The sequence below is a fragment of the Erpetoichthys calabaricus genome, chromosome 10 (genome assembly GCF_900747795.2).
Source record: "Erpetoichthys calabaricus chromosome 10, fErpCal1.3, whole genome shotgun sequence".
Taxonomy (NCBI): Eukaryota; Metazoa; Chordata; class Cladistia; order Polypteriformes; family Polypteridae; genus Erpetoichthys; species Erpetoichthys calabaricus.
The window spans coordinates 163,213,685-163,237,059 of record NC_041403.2 but is presented as its reverse complement, the minus strand read 5'-3'; the positions used below and the strand labels follow the sequence as shown (position 1 = coordinate 163,237,059).

At 42.5% G+C, this 23,375-nt stretch overlaps 2 protein-coding genes across 5 annotated transcripts; one reads left to right on the top strand and one right to left on the bottom strand.

Annotated features, from left to right (window-relative positions):
- The first annotated feature begins 55 nt into the window (after nucleotides 1–55).
- LOC114659726 (heat shock 70 kDa protein) lies at nucleotides 56–22,121 on the top strand. Of its 4 annotated transcripts, none has more exons than XM_051932644.1 (3): nucleotides 56–411; nucleotides 1,007–2,969; nucleotides 21,887–22,121. In XM_051932644.1, exon 2 carries the CDS (start codon nucleotides 1,038–1,040, stop codon nucleotides 2,964–2,966), a length of 1,929 nt encoding a protein of 642 aa, XP_051788604.1. In that variant the 5' UTR covers nucleotides 56–411; nucleotides 1,007–1,037; the 3' UTR covers nucleotides 2,967–2,969; nucleotides 21,887–22,121. The 4 variants fall into 4 exon arrangements, with proteins under 4 accessions (XP_051788604.1, XP_051788603.1, XP_051788602.1 ...); XM_051932643.1 differs by having other exon boundaries at nucleotides 74–411; nucleotides 1,007–1,654; nucleotides 20,572–22,121; XM_051932642.1 differs by having other exon boundaries at nucleotides 77–411; nucleotides 1,007–1,605; nucleotides 20,523–22,121.
- LOC114659727 (heat shock 70 kDa protein-like) lies at nucleotides 13,366–17,223 on the bottom strand. The gene is made up of 2 exons (XM_028812359.2): nucleotides 16,970–17,223; nucleotides 13,366–15,817 (listed from the first exon to the last, which is right to left on the bottom strand). Exon 2 carries the CDS (start codon nucleotides 15,785–15,787, stop codon nucleotides 13,847–13,849), a length of 1,941 nt encoding a protein of 646 aa, XP_028668192.1. The 5' UTR covers nucleotides 15,788–15,817; nucleotides 16,970–17,223; the 3' UTR covers nucleotides 13,366–13,846.
- Nucleotides 22,122–23,375: the final 1,254 nt, after the last annotated feature.

Here is a 23,375-nt window from a genome sequence, read left to right as displayed (position 1 = left end):
CATTAAACTAAGCACTTAAATCATCTGAAGAGAATGTGCAGAGAATGCTTAAACTGCTAGATATAATTTCGCGAGCTTTCCACCGCACACACCCGTCAGCTCCGCGCTCCCTCTCGTCTGTGCTCGCACTTGCGCCGTCTTGCTAGTAAATTCTCGAAGTCCCCTCTGATTTGTCAGAGCTGGCAGAGGTTGTGGCGCGTCACAGCCTTGGAATGGGAATCGCGCGCTGTGATTGGTCGGAAGTTTCTGTAGGGTTCGGGAAAGCCGGCAGCACCAAATAAAAGAAGGCGAGCGGCACTGAAGCGTCAGTCGAACGACACAGAGCCGAGAGAGAAAAAGTAAAACGGAGAGACTCGCGACGAGTGATCACCGAACTAAATCCGTACCGAGAATACGTCGCCTCACTGTAAGGTAAGTAGATTGAATAATTGTGTGAAGAAACAGATGTTTATGCAGTCGGAGCGACGCATCTGAAGGTCTCTCTTTTGCTTCTCTTAATGTGACAATCTCAGGCTTCAACACAAGATAACGCATAAATACACCGAGGACAGCTGCTTCTTTAATTATTTTACGGTGTTTATCACAAGAACCAGTCGCTTGTTTACAGCCTTTGTGTACCGACAGTGTTGATGTGGCAAATTTTAATTATTATTTCCAGAAGTAGTTTTATATATATTATAGCAGCCCGTTGCATGACAGTATTAATCCAAAAATAAGTAAAATGCTAACTTAAGTAAAATGCTGTTTTGATTTCTACCTTTTAAATGAGTTGTTTTTCTTTCTACATATTGTTAAATAAATGCATGATACATAGTAATAAATAAGGCTGAATCTTTACATCCACATACCCAGTGATCAAGATGTTAAATACCGACTATCAGTAATAACTTGTATGTATAAATTTATGCAGGTATTTATTATTATTTCAAGCTAATACTGTAAGTCTTATCTTTAGTTAATACCTTCTTTATTTATTCTTACCTTTGATAATTTGGTCTCATTATAGATAAGAATCACAACAGTGTTGAATCAGAACAATGCCTTCATCTAAAGGAGTGGCAATTGGCATCGACCTGGGCACCACCTACTCCTGTGTGGGAGTGTTCCAGCATGGCAAAGTGGAGATCATCGCCAATGACCAGGGAAACAGGACCACCCCCAGCTACGTGGCCTTCACTGACACCGAGAGGCTCATTGGAGACGCCGCCAAGAACCAAGTGGCCATGAACCCCAACAACACCATTTTTGATGCTAAGCGACTGATTGGCAGAAAGTACGATGACCACATTGTCCAGTCTGACATGAAGCTTTGGCCTTTCAAGGTGGTCAGTGATGGAGGGAAGCCTAAAGTCCAAGTTGAATACAAAGGTGAGAACAAGGCTTTCTACCCAGAAGAGATCTCCTCCATGGTTCTGACTAAGATGAAAGAGATTGCCGAGGCCTATCTTGGGCAGAAAGTCACAAATGCCGTCATCACTGTACCTGCCTACTTTAACGACTCTCAGCGCCAGGCAACTAAAGACGCAGGTGTCATTGCTGGACTGAATGTGCTGAGGATCATCAATGAGCCCACGGCAGCTGCCATTGCATACGGACTGGACAAAGGTAAAAAAGGAGAGCGCAACGTCCTCATCTTTGACTTGGGAGGTGGCACCTTTGATGTGTCTATCCTCACCATTGAGGATGGCATCTTTGAAGTGAAGGCCACAGCAGGAGACACCCACTTGGGTGGAGAAGATTTTGACAACCGTATGGTCAATCACTTCATCGAAGAGTTTAAAAGGAAATACAAAAAGGACATCAGCCAGAACAAAAGGGCCGTCAGGAGGCTGAGGACAGCGTGCGAGAGAGCCAAGAGAACCCTGTCCTCCAGCACCCAGGCCAGCATTGAGATCGACTCGCTGTATGAAGGTATCGACTTCTACACGTCCATCACCAGAGCACGCTTTGAAGAGATGAACTCGGACCTATTCAGAGGCACACTGGAGCCTGTGGAGAAGGCACTCCGAGACGCCAAGATGGACAAGTCTCAGATTCATGACATTGTTCTTGTTGGAGGTTCCACACGCATTCCTAAAATCCAGAAACTCCTTCAGGACTTCTTTAATGGCAGGGAGCTGAACAAGAGCATCAATCCTGATGAAGCTGTGGCTTATGGTGCCGCTGTCCAGGCAGCCATTCTGATGGGCGACACCTCTGAAAATGTGCAGGATCTGCTGCTGCTTGACGTGGCTCCACTGTCCTTAGGCATCGAGACAGCAGGTGGAGTCATGACAGCTCTCATCAAGCGCAACACAACCATCCCCACCAAGCAAACTCAGATCTTCTCAACCTATGCAGACAACCAGCCAGGAGTCCTGATTCAGGTTTATGAAGGTGAAAGGGCCATGACCAAAGATAACAATCTGCTGGGCAAGTTTGAACTGACTGGGATATCCCCAGCCCCACGAGGTGTTCCACAGATTGAAGTGACCTTCGACATTGATGCAAATGGCATTTTGAATGTGTCTGCGGTAGATAAGAGCACTGGCAAGGAGAACAAGATCACGATTACCAATGACAAAGGGCGCCTGAGCAAAGAGGAGATTGAGAAGATGGTGCAGGATGCTGAAAGGTACAAAGCTGAGGATGAGGAGCAGAGGGCAAAGATATCTGCCAAGAACTCTCTTGAGTCATACGCCTTTAACATTAAGAGCAGCATGGAAGATGAAAACCTGAAAGGCAAAATCAGTGAAGAAGACAAGAAGAAGATTGTGGACAAATGTAATCGGACCATCTCATGGCTGGAGAATAACCAGCTGGCTGAGAAAGAGGAATACGAGCATCAGCAGAAAGAACTGGAGAAAGTGTGCAATCCCATTATTGCCAAGCTGTACCAGGGGGCAGCGCCAGGAGGGATGCCAGGAGGCTGTGGTGCACAAGCAAGAGGGGCTTCAGGAGCTTCATCTCAGGGCCCCACCATTTAAGAGGTGGACTGAGAGGACAGTGAGTGGAGAGCAAGAAGGGAGAGAAATTGAAAAACGGGAAAAGTCTTGTTTATTCATGGAGGGTCAACATACAGATTTTTGATGTCACTTGTCACTAATTGGAAGCAATGTCCTTTTGTAATGTATAAATACTATATTATATATATCATATGCAAATTAGACACATGACTGCACCTCCTTAGAGAAAGCTGAACTGCCAATTGAGTAAAACAAGCAAGAGGGGACTGAAGTGACAAGTGACATAACAAGATGGTGTTAATTACAAAGTATTGTGATGCACCGACTCAAGTTAAAGCCTTTTGACTGTTGCCACTGGGGGTGGACTCGGGTTCAAATGTCAGTGGATCTTGATTACTGGGAATGGAGGGAGTTGATCTGCTTTTTCTATGTGTTCATATTAAAATGGTGGGTTTAGAAAGGTGTGCATCTCGCATGCTAAATTCTCTTCACACTATTGTCTCTTTAGTAAATTTGTATATTTTGAATAAAACCTGAAAATATCCATCCATCCATCCATTTTCCAACCCGCTGAATCCGAACACAGGGTCACGGGGGTCTGCTGGAGCCAATCCCATCCCAGCCAACACATGGCACAAGGCAGGAACCAATCCCGGGCAGGGTGCCAACCCACCGCAGGACACACACAAACACACCAAGCACACACTGGGGCCAATTTAGAATCGCCAGTCCACCTAACCTGCATGTCTTTGGACTGTGGGAGGAAACCCACGCAGACACGGGGAGAACATGCAAACTCCACACAGGGAGGACCCGGGAAGTGAACCCAGGTCCCCAGATCTCCCAACTGCGAGGCAGCAGCGCTACCCACTGCGCCACCGTGAATGTTGTGTTGTGTGAACTTCTCACAAGTCATCATGTATTTCAGTTATGTCATAAGGTGGGATGAGGGGCTATGAAGTGCTGCCATTTCTGTTCTGTAATCTGCTGCAGGCTTTCTGTCATCCTTGGACTAAGAGATCCTGAGCTGCGTGCACCTTCATTACCGAGCAGTTAGTCCTCTTTACTGTTTTCAGGGGTTTTCTAAGCTATGTTTCCATTGATCTCTTTCTATTAGATTAGATTATTATTTATATCTATGTATCTATTATCTGTATATAAAATCCTAAACTTAAATGTGAAATGATTTTATGTCACATTTTTTGTCATGCTTTAAATCGGGCTTATTTTAAAACCTACATATATATGTTTGGTATCATTCTTTTCAAAATTAATTGATCTTTAATGTGATGTTGTTAGTTTTTCAGATTCTTATTCCATTTTTAAATTCTAAACTAAAATATCAAGAACTTGCATCCTGCGAGACGAGACTTTGTGCTAAGAAATAAAAGACAAAGAGTAGGACAACCACTGTACAGGCTTTTAAATGTTCAAAGGGCCGTGCAAGATGCAGATCATACGGCACGGCAGCAGTTAATCAAGCAAAGAGGAGGTATAAAAAAAAAAAAATCTCTTTGTTTCCCATTGTATCACCGTTTAAGAGGGGCTATCGGAGGAGCAACCGCGTCTCCTTGGGGTTTGTTCAGCCCCCCTCTTCATAACAGGAGCAGCAGAGACACGACGTGGCTGGCATGTAGCGCAGGCTAGGGGGATTGGTGAGCGAAGCAAGCAGGGGGTAAGCCCTAGTGTGTGTGTGTGTGTGTGCGTGCGTATATAATATATACTGTATATACACTGTATATACAGTGCACCCGGAAAGTATTCCACATTTTGTTATGTTACAGCCTTATTCCAAAATGGATTAAATTCATTTTTTTCCTCAGAATTCTGCACACAACACCCCATAATGACAACGTGAAAAAAGTTTACTTGAGGTTTTTGCAAATTTATTAAAAATAAAAAAATTGAGAAAGCACATGTACATAAGTATTCACAGCCTTTGCCATGAAGCTCAAAATTGAGCTCAGGTCCATCCTGTTTCCCCTGATCATCCTTGAGATGTTTCTGCAGCTTCATTGGAGTCCACCTGTGGTAAATTCAGTTGACTGGACCTGATTTGGAAAGGCACACACCTGTCTATAGAAGGTCCCACAGTTGACAGTTCATGTCATAGCACAAACCAAGCATGAAGTCAAAGGAATTGTCTGTAGACCTCCGAGACAGGATTGTCTCCAGGCACAAATCTGGGGAAGGTTACAGAAAAATTTCTGCTGCTTTTGAAGGTCCCAATGAGCACAGTGGCCTCCATCATCCGTAAGTGGAAGAAATTTGAAACCACCAGGACTCTTCCTAGAGCTGGCCGGCCATCTAAACTGAGCGATCGGGGAGAAGGGCCTTAGTCAGGGAGGTGACCAAGAACCCGATGGTCACTCTGTCAGAGCTCCAGAGGTCCTCTGTGGAGAGAGGAGAACCTTCCAGAAGGACAACCATCTCTGTAGCAATCCACCAATCAGGCCTGTATGGTAGAGTGGTCAGACGGAAGCCACTCCTTAGTAAAAGGCACATGGCAGCCCACCTGGAGTTTGCCAAAAGGCACCTGAAGGACTCTCAGACCATGAGAAAGAAAATTCTCTGGTCTGATGAAACAAAGATTGAACTCTTTGGTGTGAATGCCAGGCATCACGTTTGGAGGAAACCAGGCACCGCTCATCACCAGGCCAATACCATCCCTACAGTGAAGCATGGTGGTGGCAGCATCATGCTGTGGAGATGTTTTTGAGCAGCAGGGACTGGGAGACTAGTCAGGATAAAGAGAAAGATGACTGCAGCAATGTACAGAGACATCCTGGATGAAAACCTGCTCCAGAGCGCTCTTGACCTCAGACTGGGGCGACGGTTCATCTTTCAGCAGGACAATGACCCTAAGCACACAGCCAAGATATCAAAGGAGTGGCTTCAGGACAACTCTGTGAATGTCCTTGAGTGGCCCAGCCAGAGCCCAGACTTGAATCCGATTGAATATCTCTGGAGAGATCTTAAAATGGCTGTGCACCGACGCTTCCCATCCAACCTGATGGAGCTTGAGAGGTGCTGCAAAGAGGAATGGGCGAAACTGGCCAAGGATAGGTGTGCCAAGCTTGTGGCATCATATTCAAAAAGACTTGAGGCTGTAATTGCTGCCAAAGGGGCATCAACAAAGTATTGAGCAAAGGCTGTGAATACTTATGGACATGGGATTTCTCATTTTTTTTATTTTTAATAAATTTGCAAAAACCTCAAGTAAACTTTTTTCACGTTGTCATTATGGGGTGTTGTGTGCAGAATTCTGAGGAAAAAAATGAATTTAATCCATTTTGGAATAAGGCTGTAACATAACAAAATGTGGAAAAAGTGATGTGCTGTGAATACTTTCTGGATGCACTGTGTATATATATATCTATATATCCATCCATCCATCCATTTTCCAACCCGCTGAATCTGAACACAGGGTCACGGGGGTCTGCTGGAGCCAATCCCAGCCAACACAGGGCACAAGGCAGGAAACAATCCTGGGCAGGGTGCCAACCCACCGCAGGACACACACAAACACACACTAGGGCCAATTTAGAATCGCCAATCCACCTAACCTGCATGTCTTTGGATTGTGGGAGGAAACCCACACAGACACGGGGAGAACATGCAAACTCCACGCAGGGAGGACCCGGGAAGCGAACCTGGGTCCCCAGGTCACCCAACTGTGAGGCAGCAGCGCTACCCACTGCGCCACCGTGCCGCCCATTTATATATATATATATATATATATATATATATACTGTATATTCTATATAAAATATATATATATATATTGCATAGTTTACTATCAAATAATGCAAAGAGTACGCGACACGTGTTTCGCCCTAATTCTGGGCTCATCAGGCGTACACACTCACTGCAGCCCCTCTTGGGGATCGAACCTCGGACATCAGTGTCAGAGACAAAGCCTCTTGGTCTGCAAGTCGGCAAACATCCGCCACGGTGCCCTCTTCAGTTGCGAGAAGCAGATCATAGAATGTTGCAACCACAAACAAGCGTTACCTGGTAGGTAACCACCCATACAATCAGACTGTGATTCAGACTATGAATGTCATGAATGTAATACTGTATATATATATATATATATATATATATAAAATCCAACGTCTGTCCACTTTTCAAGAGAGAACTACTTAACGGATTAAGATCAGGATTTTTTCTATGAAAAACATTCCTGTTGATTTTGCGACTTCTCTCATCGCACTAGGTATCATCGTTCAGTTGCAGTACCGATCTATTTGCGTGAATCTGAGAGAGACGCTGCAGGCCGAGGGCAGGGGGAGGCAGGACTTCAGGAGTAGGGAGCCTGGCGGGGCCTTCCTCACTCACGCACCAGCCTGTGTTCGAGTCGCTCAACCTCTCGCCACATGTTGGAGCGCACCTTGCCTCCACTTAGCTAGCGATATCTGTTTCTTCAGCAGATATTATCATCTAGAGGTTGTTAAAGAGTAACGTTTGACGTTTTTGAGAGAGAGATCAGAGCTACGTGTGTTTTAGAGGGTAGCTGCGGATATCCAGAGACATTACAGTCACCTGCTTTTCTCCCCCCATGGGGGACTCTGTCCCGTCAGACCAGAACACGATCAGATACAGTGCCAACGTCTATTGATTTTTAAAGTTTGTCTTGTTTCACTACTACGTGGGCGCATCCGTGGGGGACAGCTAGTTCATTTATAAAAGCACGTTTAAAACCACAGAGGTTCTGCCAAAGTGTTGTACAAAGAAGCATTAAAATAAACTCAATGCAAACAATCATACACAAGCAGATTAATAAAACAACCAGTTATAACATCCCCCCACAATCCCATCATACTCAAAGAAAGGCAGAAGAAAGCAAGAAGGTCTTAATCCGACTTTTAAGAACCTCAATAGAAGATGAAGACCTGATGTGGAAAGGCAGGTCATTCCAAAGCCAAGGAGCAACAACTGTAAAATTTCAGACTCACCTCGACTTCAGCTGAGACCTCAGAACTGCAAGGAGTCGTCGTCCAGATGACCTCAGTGCTCTCGGTACCACATAGGAGTGAAGGAGGTCACAGATGTTTTTTGGAGCGAGACCATGCAAGCCAGTGGAGAGAGAGGCTAAAATGGGGGAGAAGTGATCCTTTTTTGTAGACCCAATTAAAAATCTAGCTGCAGCGTTTTGAACCAGCTGAAGGTGCGACAGAGACGATGCGGGCAATCCCACATATAAGTAATTACAATAATCTAGCTGAGATGTAATGAAGGCATGAATAACTGTTTCCAAGTCCTTCTGTGAAAGAGAGGATTTTAGTTTAGAAATTTGCCTCAGTTGGTAAAAAGTGAACATTAGTACCACGGAGATCGAAGATGATACCTCGGTTTCTGACATTATTATGAATCATTGCTGCCAAGGAGCCTAACTGAGTGTCAGTATCAACTGCAGATGTGGTAGAACCAAAAATAAATGACCTCCGTTTAATTTTCGTTTAATTGTAAAAAATTTTGTGCCATGCAATATTTAATATGCTCAAAGCATTTCAACAGCTTTTTTACACATGGGGTGATGTCAGGACTAGCGTTGAGGTACAGCTGCGTATCATCAGCATGACAATGATACGCAACATCATGTTTGAGAAAGATGGCCCTCAAGGGGAGCAGATAAAGGGAAAAGAGAAGGAGAGCCAGGATAGACCCTGGTGGGACGCCTCGTGTGAGAGGGGCCGGGCGAGAGAAGTTCCCATCTATGTTAACAGACATACTGTAGCTCTACCTTTAAGGTAGGACCCAAACCATTTCAATGCACCGCCTTGAATGACTACTTCATCCTCAAGCCCTTTTAACAGAACCCCATGGTCCACCGTGTCAAATGCCGCACTAATATCCAGTAAGACTAAGACTGCAGAAGAGCCAGAGTCCAAAGTTAATCGAATTCCATTCCATAATGATAGCACGTTGAAATGTTAGGTCTCCGGTTCCTCTTTATTCTTTCACATGTTTAAGAAGCCACACACAGATCTGTCCAGCTATTAATTTATGTGCTTAATTCAGACCAGGGGCCTCATGTATAAACAGTGCGCACGCACAAAAATGTTGTGTACGCCCGTTTCCACGCTCACGTCGCGATGTATAAAAACTAAACTTGCCGTAAAGCCACGCACATCTTCACGCCAGCTAAATTCTTGGCGTACGCAAGTTCTCCGCTCGGTTTTGCAAACTGACGGTACCCAGCGTCAAAGCAGTGCTACTGTTCCAGTGTGATTTCCTTTTAGTTTTTAGATTCACATCCCTGACGCGGCTTTATCAAATACACTGAAATTAACTGCATATCGCTTATTAGTTTAAGGCATCTCATTGTAATCAACCTGTAACCATATAATGATGCACCGAATGGCCAGACTATTCAAAATACCATACCTGCTTTAGCGTTGTCACTGTCAGTTCACCACTATGAGTATTTAACCCACTGTATCGGAGTGCGGAATCACAGCTGTACAGCAGCTGATCGGATTATCAAGATACAGCATCAAGCACACGCTGACTCAGCCATGCGCACAGTCTGTTTGAACTGCTCTCATACAGCAAACGCTTCAGAACCTTTCCTGTACGGACCTCGCGGTTCAGAAACAGTTTCATCCCAAGTGCTCTAAACGCACTCAATCAGTCCATCAATTGTTCTTGGTAGAACTGTTTGTACTTATAAGTACAATCACCTCACTGTAAACTTGCACTATAGTTATAATATTGCACAACCTGAGTCACTTTATAAAGCGCAGATTTACAGATGACGACGACTGGCTTCCGAGTCGATTTAGATTACCAAGCGCTATCTTCTTAGAGCTCTTGATATCATTTTTAAGATGAAATGCAGTAAAGCATGTTTATTATCTGTATAATGTAAGTTTTAAACTTCATTAAAATAATGTATATTGTTAATAATTAAACATATGAGGACACAGTGGACAGCGGTAGTGACGAGCTGGCACTCCATTCATGGATTGTTCCTGCCTTGCGCTGTATACTTGCTGGGATTGGCGTGACCCTGGATGGATTGATGGATGGATGGAATAATTAAACACGTACTACGAAGATATTTCAATGTTTCATAAAAGTTTTGAAGAATCAGTGTCCTAAGATTGCAGGTGGCTTGGCATCTATTACAGAGCTGATTGTGTGGCGATTGGGTATTTGGAGAAAGAAAAGGAAGGACAGGAATTGGGGGTTAGTACATTTGAAAGAGACAGTACTGCTGCAATAAATTATTTCACCGAATGTCACACACAGTGCAGCAAGCATCTTGCGTAAGGCAGGAACAATCTCTGAGGCCACCGTGTTCCCATGTTTAATAACATGCTTTAACTCCTATCATCATGAAAATGATATCACGTATACATCTCAGTATTTTAATTATTCAGAGATCTGTAATATCACAAATGTAATGGATTCTGTGTCCTGTCGGAGGAAGAGAAAGCCTGTTTTAGGCTAGAGTTATACTTCACACGACACGACGCATTCTGCATCGAACGCTCCTGCTACGCAAGCGTTGAAGTGTTTATGCTTGCGCGCGTACTTTACGTAAATCTGGAGGAATCCGCCAGGAGGAAGTGCAAGATATTATCACGGTGAGAACATGTTCGGCTTCTCTGTGTTGTGAATTGCCTAGAACACCCATTAAATTCCGATGACACCTTACCGCAATATCTCTGAAAAGGATGTTTATTGATTAAATCCAGGGATGTGTTCATTCCAGCAAGCATTGGGCAAGAGTGAGAAACACAGAGCACATAGAAGATCAAATACAAAACAAAGCATTTAACGTGCTACTTTAGTTACAATGGTATTTGAGAAACTAGTAAATTAAATGATTTTAAGATGACGTTTATGATGTTCTACTTTAATGACAAAATAAACGACGGGATTAAAGTTGACATTTCTAGCTTTTTCTCACTGTGTCCCTATTTTTTTTTCTTTTCTCTGTACCCTAATAAGCTATCATATGACACTTAGACGGTGGGCTACGACTCGCCTTTTTACGGCCACTTTGATATCTGACAACTTGAGCTTTCGAGTTTCTCCAACACGCTATGTCACTCAATCAACTTCCTTGTGTTGTATATACCACTGTTTAAACCAACAAATAGTACATTTTCTTTGCCTCCACTTGGTATTCACTGAAATGTATCTATTTTTCCCCATGCTTTTGCCATTGCCTTTTCACAGAACGCTGAGTTTAAGGGCTATTTATATTGATTTACATATTCAAAGAGGCGTAATTCTGGGAGGAGTTGAGGAGGGGCAGCAGGCGTGTGCACGTGCATTACTTTTCATGCTGACCAGGATTTATATAGCAGAAGAACGTGGAAGTTGGCTTACGCACAGATTCATGCATCTGGATTTTTTTGTGCGTACGCACATTTCCACATTTGTCTGTACACCATGTTTTAGTGTGAATTCTACGCACAGCGTTATACATGAGGCCCCTTGTCTGTGGGTATCACCTCACACTTTATTTCAGTTAGTACAGGTAGTCATCAACTTACCCACTGCGCCACCATGCCACCTGAAAAGAAGATCAGCAGCAAAAACTCATCATTGATTATGAAAAGGGTTAGAATGAAAACTTGTAACCACAGTGATTGCCCAGGATTGGAGTTGGACACCCCTGACTGCACTTTGGCATAAATAAATACTTAAAATAAATAAATCAGGCAGGTTTCAGAATGTTAGTTAAGTTAGATGTCATGGTGTGTTTCCAATTACAAAACTTTTTAATACACTGATCTATATATTGAAGTCTATAGCGTCTCACCTCACAGTACAACTTGGACAATCAAACGGGTATCATATATAACTAGCACCTGTTTTTTCAGGAATAAACCAAACTGTGGAAGTATGGAGATGCCACCAATAACAACAGGACATTGAAAACATAAAATCTATAAAACCAATTAATAGCTGTAAGTGATAAATATGATTTAATGTGCAATAAGTATGAAATAATGGGAATCAGAATAGCACCTCCATCTAGCAGTCCCTTTCTTATAAACCAATAGGTAACGATTCATCATATTTCCAATGCCAGTTGTGACCACTAGGGGAATATCAGGCCCCATTCCTTTGACACAGCTACAGCACAACACACAGTCACGGGGTCAAATATTTATTTTTTCCTCTGTGGTTCAGTTAGTTTTTCTTTTTGTACCTTAACAGGCATCTTCTTCTCTGTCTATCACAGCTCACCAAAATACTTTCCTTTCCAACTCCTTCCATAGCTCCCAGTTAAGCTTTGTATGCCTTGTTCCGACTTGGACTCTCAGACCAAGGTGAGGGAGCCCTTTTTACTGCTGGACCTGGGAGTACTTCTGGAGTGACAGTACTAGACGGTGAAAGCCCCTCAAAGCAGGGATAGTTCTCCTTTACAGCTCCACCTGGTGGCAGCTATCAGGATTGCCCAACGGGGACTATAGTCCTCAACATGCCCTGTGGGTGCAGGTATGGGCACACAAAACCAGGAGCACTGCCTCCTGGTGCATCAGGGAAGTATACAGTCTTGGATCACTGTCTCCCCCAGACCACCCAGTTGATAGTCCCATCTGGGAACGGGAATGACATCCATCCATGTCGGGACCTCAATGTCATCTCTTATTACACGGTGTATGATTAAATAATGCTAATGACAAAGGTCTACACTAACCTAATGCAATGCTTACCAAACAAAAACGAGGGTTGTTACAAAAAACACACCCGAAGCTGCAGGGTGACATGCCCTAATAATCCCATCACCACCATTAAAATACAAGTAGAACATTTATGGAGAGCATCAACACCAAATTCATCCAATAGACATGCAGCTGCAATTAACTGTAGTATTGGAAGACAATCATTTGTGAAGGGATTGGGGAGAAAAAAAAAAGTCTGTTCTGGTTCCCATTATCCTTTGTCACTTGTGTTATGTTGATTTAATGATTTGTGTGTCTTGTCATGGAGTCACTGTACCTTTGTTTGGTGGTGTCTGCATAGGTAAGGGCTTCGGATAACTCAGACCAACAAGTGTTAGATGTATTGTGCAGGGCCATCTTAATACATGGGCACGCTGGGCAGTTGCCCGGGAGCCCCACGATCATAGGGTGCTAATCTATGAATGCTGTGACTTGCTGAGTGGTTGTGTAGGTAGAGGCCCCAGTGTACGGCTTTGCCTGGGGGCCTATATGGCTGTTAAGACGGCCCTGGTATTGCGTACAGAACTGATCATCCAAATTGTGCCGAGAAGTAGAGTCTTCACTTAAACAGTCAAGGTGCACAAAGCTCAGAAAGTGAGTAGCCACTGTCCTGACACAAAAAAATGACAGCGCACCACTATCAAAATACACAAGGTTTAGAAAAAAAAACAAGAATCTCACCAGGTGTAAGAAAGCCTATATATCCCAGAATTTCAAAAATCATCAGATATTTCAATATCATTTTTTATTAAAAAATATATATTTTTCACAATAACAAAGAACACATATTGTGCATATAATTTACATAAACTTAAAGGCTGCAACAGAGATGTGCATCAGAAAAATGTCAGTAAAATGAAAGCCCATGAATATCTGATCTGCTATTTACTTTGAAAACAGGAATTGAAAATCTTAGCTGAAGTTTAAATTAAGATTACAAGGTGTCTGAAGACCCACATCAGCAGTCTAATAGATTAACTTGGCCTAAAGTGTCGCTGGTCCATTTCAACACTTTTATTCCTCATAAATAGTATTGTTCAGTTATTCAATTCTGTCACATGGTCGTTTCAGTTCTCCCATCCTCAAGAGTTGTCCTTTTAAAAGAACATTTGTTTCATTGTCAAACGTCACACTCGACTCTTTCCACCATCAGAAAAACAATGTTTTACCTGTGCCGCTTATTCAGTAAAAACACCGACATGAGTCCTTTCAATCCACCTCCTCAATGGTGGGGCCCTGAGATGAAGCTCCTGAAGCCCCTCTTGCTTGTGCACCACAGCCTCCGGGCATCCCTCCTGGCGCTGCCCCCTGGTACAGCTGGGCGATGATGGGATTGCACACTTTCTCCAGTTCTTTCTGCTGATGCTCGTATTCCTCCTTCTCAGCCAGTTGGTTATTCTCCAGCCATGAGATGGTCTGATTGCATTTGTCCACAATCTTCTTCTTGTCCTCCTCACTGATTTTGCCTTTCATGTTTTCATCTTCCATGCTGCTCTTAATGTTGAAGGCGTATGACTCAAGAGAGTTCTTGGCAGATATCTTTGCCCTCTGCACCTCATCCTCAGCTTGGTATTTTTCAGCATCCTGCACCATCTTCTCAATCTCCTCTTTGCTCAGGCGCCCTTTGTCATTGGTGATTGTGATCTTGTTTGCCTTCCCGGTACTCTTGTCCACTGCAGACACATTCAAAATGCCATTTGCATCAATGTCGAAGGTCACTTCAATCTGTGGCACACCTCGTGGGGCTGGGGATATCCCAGTCAGTTCAAATTTGCCCAGCAGATTGTTATCTTTGGTCATGGCCCTTTCACCTTCATAAACCTGAATCAGGACTCCTGGCTGGTTGTCTGCATAGGTTGAGAAGATTTGAGTTTGCTTGGTGGGGATGGTTGTGTTGCGCTTGATTAGAGCTGTCATGACTCCACCTGCTGTCTCAATGCCCAAGGACAGTGGAGCCACGTCAAGGAGCAGCAGATCCTGCACGTTTTCAGAGGTGTCACCCATCAGGATGGCTGCCTGGACAGCGGCACCATAAGCCACAGCTTCATCGGGATTGATGCTCTTGTTAAGCTCTCTGCCGTTAAAGAAGTCCTGAAGGAGTTTCTGGATTTTAGGAATGCGTGTGGAACCTCCAACAAGAACAATGTCATGAATCTGAGACTTGTCCATCTTTGCATCTCGGAGGGCCTTCTCCACAGGCTCCAGTGTGCCTCTGAACAGGTCCGAGTTCATCTCTTCAAAGCGTGCTCTGGTGATGGACGTGTAGAAGTCGATACCTTCATACAGCGAGTCGATCTCAATGCTGGCCTGGGTGCTGGAGGACAGGGTTCTCTTGGCTCTCTCACACGCTGTCCTCAGCCTCCTGACGGCCCTTTTGTTCTGGCTGATGTCCTTTTTGTATTTCCTTTTAAACTCTTCGATGAAGTGGTTGACCATACGGTTGTCAAAATCTTCTCCACCCAAGTGGGTGTCTCCTGCTGTGGCCTTCACTTCAAAGATGCCATCTTCAATGGTGAGGATAGACACATCAAAGGTGCCACCTCCCAAGTCAAAGATGAGGATGTTGCGCTCTCCTTTTTTACCTTTGTCCAGTCCGTATGCAATGGCAGCTGCCGTGGGCTCATTGATGATCCTCACCACATTCAGTCCAGCAATGATGCCTGCATCTTTAGTTGCCTGGCGCTGAGAGTCGTTAAAGTAGGCAGGTACAGTGATGACGGCATTTGTGACTTTCTGCCCAAGATAGGCCTCCGCAATCTCTTTCATCTTAGTCAGAACCATGGAGGAGATCTCTTCTGGGTAGAAAGCCTTGTTCTCACCTTTGTATTCAACTTGGACTTTAGGCTTCCCTCCATCACTAATCACCTTGAAAGGCCAAAGCTTCATGTCCGATTGGACAATGTGATCATCATACTTTCTGCCAATCAGTCGCTTAGCATCAAAAATGGTGTTGTTGGGGTTCATGGCCACTTGGTTCTTGGCAGCGTCTCCAATGAGCCTCTCAGTGTCAGTGAAGGCCACGTAACTGGGGGTGGTCCTGTTTCCCTGGTCATTGGCGATGATCTCCACTTTGCCATGCTGGAACACTCCCACACAGGAGTAGGTGGTGCCCAGGTCGATGCCAATTGCAACTCCTTTGGGTGCAGACATTCTTCTTACTTGCAACTGTAATATGCAACTCTGAAATAAAGAAAGAAAAGGTGAAGAATAAAAAGTGGCATAGAAGTGGTAACTTGGAATGCATAGTAATATTTTTACATCAGTATAACTGTATGTTTTAAGTGAAATTCAAATTTAGGCTTACGAGTATTTATTGCTAGGGAACCCCATAGTGAACGCTGTAGGAAAGAAACAATTTAAATGTAGTTTTTGTTTACTTAGTAACTAATGATATGTAAAAAAAATAAGTCAGTCCTTATTAATCCCATTTAATGCCTACTATTGTAAAAAACATAGATTTCAAAAGTAATTTGATAATTGGGTGGCACGGTGGTGGCGCTGCTGCCTCACAGTAAGAAAACATGGGTTCGCTTCCCCGGTTCTCCCCACATCTGCGTGGGTTTCCTCCCACAGTCCAAAGACATGCAGGTTTTGTGCACTGGCAATCCTAAATTGTCCTTAGTGTGTGCTCGGTGTGTGTTGTGTGTGTGTGCCCTGCAGTGGGCTAGCGCCCTGCCCAGGGTTTGTTCCTGCCTTACGCCCTGTGTTGGCTGGGATTGGCTCCAGCAGACCCCCGTGACCCTGTCTTAGGATATAGCAGGTTGGATAATCGATGGAATTTGATAATTGAGAGATACAGTAGAACATAAACATATATAATAAATGAATAGTTTTTTCTGATTTATTAAGTATGGATTTTTATTACAACAAAATCAAATTTTAAAATTTGACAGTAAGGGCATCATGCATTTTTTAATTCCATATTTAAAGTAAGCCCAGCTTAATAAAAAATGTTCACTTCAAAAAAAAGTCAAATAAAGACACTTAAGTGTCATTTATTCAAAGCACTTTACTAGTCTTTTAAATGGGATTTAGACAACAGAAATTACCCATAACGAGAAAAAAAATACAACAAAAAAAAATATTTTTAAAGCACAGTTGTCAGTGCATCGTAAACTACTGAAATTAAGGCAAGACACACTTATGATAGACATTACGCTAAAACAGCGCGGTTGAGATGAGAAGTTAAACGAGATTTTGCGCACACATTAACGGAAATAATGATTTAAGAATTACGCTGACTGCTGCCGCAGTCGGAAGCAGTTCAAAATTCATGGTGATGACTGTGCAGAGAATCAATACTTTTTAAATTAATTATTCAAGTACACTTACCTTGTTGGAAATACTTTAGTCTTTTTGACTCCGAGCCTGTGAAGCTTTCTTACTGGAAAACACCAAACTGCTGCTAAGCTTTTCCGCGTTTGATTGGAGGTTTCCTTCACGCCCGAGCTCTTTTATTGGCAGCGGCGGGTATTCCAGAACACTCTCGACAACTCCGACCAATCACAGCGCGGCGTTTGCCTTACCATGACAACACACCATCCGCTCTGACTCTAGCTGGAATCCGCGGAAAACTTCGGGAGTTTTCGAGAAAAGCTCTTTAGAGTTATTTTAAAAGTGTGACACAAAATAAACACATAATGATAGATATTTAATATACATAATAGAATGAAAACACGGGTAAATTTAAGATTTCTTAATCTATCAAAGGACATGCAATAGGTATCTATTTTTATTTATTAAGGGGTCGCGTACAGCAGAAACCCATTTTCTTATCCTTGATCGCCCCAAAACGTACCACTGGCACTTACTGGCGGTGCGGGTGCGATTATGGACGGACGGATCAACTATAAAATTACCGAATACTGAAATGTTCACGTCTCACTGTTGCTTAATGTATAACTGTAATTATAACGCACGTCTTTAAAGATTTTTATACACAGAAACCGGTTACTCGTACTCAATATATTACAATATTGGTGTGCTAATATGAAGTCGCATTGCCTCATATATTTTCTTATTCGATATATACTGTTCAAGAAACAGATGATGAGTCCACAGAAAATTAAAATGCATGTCGTTACATAAAACCAGCTCATAGTGCGCATGCTCGAGGGTGTCTCGATCTTTTCCGGAAAGTTCTCGAAACCTCGTTTTACTCATAGGCCTACAGCCGTTGCTGTGATTGGTTAGAACATTCGGGAGCATTCGCGAAGGCCGGCCGTTTTCAATAAAAGGAAGCCGGCGCGCTCCTAGCGCAGATCAGAACTGCGAGTGGAGATAGAAGCCGCGTGAAGGTGTGGAGTGACAGATTGCGAAGCAACGCGTATCGCTGGTTTTACACGAAGTTGCGCCGACAACCTGCTTAATCTGAGAGAACACACCGTTGTCACTAAAGTAAGTGAATATCAGCTATTAATTTTGAAGGCATTAAAAATGCTCAAAGCGTTTGGTAGTGTAGGTTTTCAATTTAAACAAAAACCCAGCTTTGTACAGTACTATTTAATATGCATGTTACGGGTAGCTTAATGACCACAATGGTATTCATGTACACTAGCTTACACAAATTAATATTTGTTCATAGCTTTAGCAGTTTGTGTTTTTGTATTTATTCTAATTAAAAAAAAAAAAAACTTGTTTCATGTATTAAAGTATTTTTTGGTGTTTAATGTGTTTAATTTGTAATAGCACTACTTAGTAGATCTTTTACTGTGCATCTATTCTTTTTGTACACTTGGGAGTAATTCACATCAAATCAAATTTTATTTGTCACATACAATTACATAGTGCTAACTATAACGAAATGCTTAATTACAAAAGCTTAAGAAAAATATTATATAACGGCAGCCCTCTTCCAAACACACAGAACTACTGACTTAGATAATAAAGTGAGCTGCTACTGTCAAATAACAGGCTTGTAGGTGGCAGTAAGATGTGCTTTGATCAAGGGAAAGACGCTGTACAAACAGAATGCCTTATTCTTATGTTAGTTTACTAGCAAATATAAATAATGGTTATGATCCAAATAGGTTCTTTAACATAAAATAAAATTGTTTTTTAAGTCCTACTACATTCCTATTCATTTATATTGCAGCAATCTTTTTTTATTAATTTTGTTGTAATCATTCCGTACATATAGATCAATTTTTACGAAAAATAGGATTGAAAGCAAATCAAACCCCACCCCTGAGAAGGAGAGCATAGCCAAAGGAGTAATACTTAATAATTTAGGCATGTTTGCAAGCCTTGAGTTAAATAGGGCAAAAAAAGATAAATGGAGAAGGAAAAGAAATGCGGAAATAATAATTTCTTCTTATTCTAAAATATTATTGATTAAATCCTGCCAGGTTTTGAAAAAAGTCTGTACAGATCCACTAGCTGAGAATTTGATTTTTTCCCATTTCAAATAATATAAAACATCGGTTTCCCACTGACTTATTAGAGAAGAGTTAGGATTCTTCCAATTTAACAAAAGCAGTCGATATTGCAGTAATCTTGATACTGGTTTTGTGATTAGAAGAAAAGCAAACCCAAGCACTTAGCTCAATCTAATTTAAAAAATGCCTAAAATGTAAAACTAGGAGAGGTATCTGCTCGGCCACTGTCGCACTGTCATTTAAATTGGCATGTTGATCAGTTTCCCGTTATCTTCTCACCAAATTCCTAGCACACTTTACATAAAATATTGTAGTCAGTTTTTGTAAATTTCAAAGTAGTGTAGTCGTATCCCGGGATGTGGAGCTTTCATGTTCTTCCCCTTCTGCATGGGTTTTCTATGAGTGCTTAAATTTCCTCCTACAGTCCAAAAAGATGTAGCTTAGTTGGACTGGCGATGCTAAACTGGCCATAGGGTGTACATTATGTGTTTAGCATGTGATGGGCTGGTGCCCTACCCAAGTGTTGTTCCTGCCTTGTGTCTGATACTCGGCTCCCCTGCTCAGGATAAAGTAGGTTTAGAAAATGGATCAATGGATGTAAAGTGAAAGGAGTGTCCAGAAAAAAAACGAGATGCAAATAGTAGGGGCATGCATCCTATTTATATATCTAATATCTATAAGCATTCATCTATGTACATTTAGCTCAATGATATTACTAATTTTTTTCTACCAAATGCAATTTTAAACATTTCAGATTTGTCAGATGAAGAAAATTATGAAATAAATCACTAAATTAATAATGCCTCATTCATTATTGGTATACAAAGCGCTATATAAATGTAATGAATTATTATTATTTTATTATTACAAATGGTGCTTTTCATGATGTTTAATGTTATTTGTCATTTTACATTTAGATCTACGCATTGTAGTCAGAACAATGCCTGCACCCAAAGGAGTGGCAATTGGCATCGACCTGGGCACCACCTACTCCTGTGTGGGAGTGTTCCAGCATGGCAAAGTGGAGATCATCGCCAATGACCAGGGAAACAGGACCACTCCCAGCTATGTGGCCTTCACTGACACCGAGAGGCTCATTGGAGATGCTGCCAAAAACCAAGTGGCCATGAATCCTACCAACACCATTTTTGATGCTAAGCGACTGATAGGCAGAAAGTATGATGACCACGTTGTCCAGTCTGACATGAAGCACTGGCCTTTTACGGTGGTAAGTGATGGTGGCAGGCCCAAAGTGAAGGTTAAACACAAAGGTGAGAACAAGACCTTCTACCCAGAAGAGATCTCCTCCATGGTCTTGACTAAGATGAAAGAGATTGCTGAGGCCTACCTTGGGCAGAAAGTCACAAATGCCGTCATCACTGTACCTGCCTACTTTAATGACTCTCAGCGCCAGGCAACTAAAGACGCAGGCGTCATTGCTGGACTGAATGTGCTAAGGATCATCAATGAGCCCACGGCAGCTGCCATTGCATACGGACTGGACAAAGGTAAAAAAGAAGAGCGCAACGTCCTCATCTTTGACTTGGGAGGTGGCACCTTTGATGTGTCTATCCTCACCATTGAAGATGGCATCTTTGAAGTGAAGGCCACAGCAGGAGACACCCACTTGGGTGGAGAAGATTTTGACAACCGAATGGTCAACCACTTCATCGAAGAGTTCAAAAGGAAATACAAAAAGGACATCAGCCAGAACAAAAGGGCCGTCAGGAGGCTGAGGACCGCGTGCGAGAGAGCCAAGAGAACCCTGTCCTCCAGCACCCAGGCCAGCATTGAGATCGACTCGTTGTATGAAGGCATCGACTTCTACACGTCCATCACCAGAGCACGCTTTGAGGAGATGAACTCGGACCTGTTCAGAGGCACACTGGAGCCTGTGGAGAAGGCACTCCGAGATGCCAAGATGGACAAGTCTCAGATTCATGAAATTGTTCTTGTTGGAGGTTCCACACGCATTCCTAAAATCCAGAAACTCCTCCAGGACTTCTTTAATGGCAGGGAGCTGAACAAGAGCATCAATCCTGATGAAGCTGTGGCTTATGGTGCCGCTGTCCAGGCAGCCATCCTGATGGGTGACACCTCTGAAAATGTGCAGGATCTGCTGCTGCTTGATGTGGCTCCACTGTCCTTAGGCATTGAAACAGCAGGTGGAGTCATGACAGTTCTCATCAAGCGCAACACAACCATCCCAACCAAGCAAACTCAGACCTTCACAACCTATGCAGACAATCAGGCAGGGGTCCTGATTCAAGTTTATGAAGGAGAGCGGGCAATGACCAAGGATAATAATCTGCTGGGCAAGTTTGAACTATCTGGGATACCTCCAGCCCCACGAGGTGTGCCACAGATCGAAGTGACCTTTGATATTGATGCCAATGGCATTCTGAATGTGTCTGCTGTGGACAAGAGCACAGGGAAGGCAAACAAAATCACAATTACCAATGACAAAGGGCGCCTGAGCAAAGAGGAGATTGAGAAGATGGTGCAGGATGCTGAAAAATACAAAACCGAGGATGAGGCGCAAAGGGAAAAGATATCTGCCAAGAACTCTCTTGAATCATATGCCTTTAACATTAAGAGCAGCATGGAAGATGAAAACATGAAAGGCAAAATCAGTGAAGAAGACAAGAAGAAGATTGTGGACAAATGTAATCGGACCATCTCATGGCTAGAGAATAACCAGCTGGCTGAGAAGGAGGAATACGAGCATCAGCAGAAAGAACTGGAGAAAGTGTGCAATCCCATTATTGCCAAGCTGTACCAAGGGGCAGCGCCAGGAGGGATGCCAGGAGGCTGTGGCGCACAGGCAAGAGGGGCTTCAGAAGCTTCATCTCAGGGCCCCACCATTGAGGAGGTGGACTGAGATTGCAGTATTTTAGGTGTATTATAAACATTAACTGGACATGACCAAAGTATGTTTCAGTGTTGGACACTGCAGAGGTAAAAGTCATTCAATTCCATTATAGGGAACAGCTTTTTTTGTAGTTTTATTTATTTTTATTGAATGCTGCTATATATGTACCTGTTTAATACTGTTTTGTTGCAAAACTGTTCTAATGTTTAATTTGAATAAATTTATCATTCTACAATTTTGAATTGTTTTGGTCTCCTACACAATGTTGCAAAAAAATTTCAGTATATAAAAATTTAAATAACTGAAATATCGTTTTAACATTTAACTACAAAAACTATTTTAAAAGGAATCAGAAAAACTTTATTAGTACACATGGTTTCAATGGATAAAATCGGTCATGCAACATTTTACTACTTATAAATTTTTAGCAAAACCGGCCTGGTCAGTCACCGTAATAGATTTAAGTTATACTTTATTAATCCTTTCCCCCCACCCCAACTGGTTATGGAGTTCCATAATATTCTCTTTGGATTGAGCAGTATTTATACCTTGGCTTTGAGAGTGGGCTTAAAATCTATAAAAATGAGACACTAATCTCTCAATTTTATGGTATCTGCAGGAAAAGATTCTTCTCTGCACTCAACATATGAATTCAAAACTATGATGTACAAAAATATTCATACTACAACCATTTTTTTTTTTTTTAACATATGGGGTAAGGAAAGGAAGACAACAAAAGAAATCCAGTGCAGGGAAAAAGACATGTATTGTAAATGGATGCCATTTCCTTGCTTACACAAACTCCCTTTCATGCCACATTACAATTGTGTGAACAAAGTAAAGCTGCAGACATCTGAGCATATCGTCACCTTTGTGACATTAAGTTTCACTGCTCTTTATTCCATAAATGTGTAAAAATAACTGGAGAAAGCACACTCATTTTTGATCAACAGACCCATATGCAATTGGGGACAAATTGTGTGAAAACTCAGCCCACTGTCCAGAAAGTGGAAGGCTGTCTGACATATAATGTTGTTATGAAGATGATTTCAAGATTATTAACTGGGAAACACCACCTTCATTTCATGTCTCCTACATCCATTTGTTTTCTTTAAAATAATTGCTCCGTTCTATTCTTACTATAGAAATATAACCATGTAATGGAAGATTGCCGGTAGTTTAACAAACGGCTAAGAACAATGGGGAGTGCGGTTGCTTTAAGGGTCTAGAACCCTTGCATCTTCAGAACACACGTTTTATTTTTGGTACGTCACCTTCCTCTCACAATGCAAAGAAGTGCAGTGCAATGCAATTTGCAAGTGTACCAGAGGGGGCCCAGAAATAGAGCAGAGCTCAGGCTGGATCCTACTTTGTTCTTGCTAGGATAGGCTCCTGAAACCTTGCATTGTTAAGAAAATGCAAATAGTGAGGGACTCCAAATTGCTAAACACTTTGACTACATTAAGCAGGCGCAAAAAAAATACATCAA

Excerpts from the sequence above, each read along its gene's own strand:
- LOC114659726 (XM_051932643.1), top strand. The coding sequence starts at position 1,038 with ATGCCTTCATCTAAAGGAGTGGCAATTGGCATCGACCTGGGCACCACC. Across the intron at positions 1,655-20,571 it reads TTTGACTTGGGAGGTGGCAC|CTTTGATGTGTCTATCCTCA; the intron begins CTTTGATGTGTC and ends GGGAGGTGGCAC.
- LOC114659727 (XM_028812359.2), bottom strand. The coding sequence starts at position 15,787 with ATGTCTGCACCCAAAGGAGTTGCAATTGGCATCGACCTGGGCACCACC.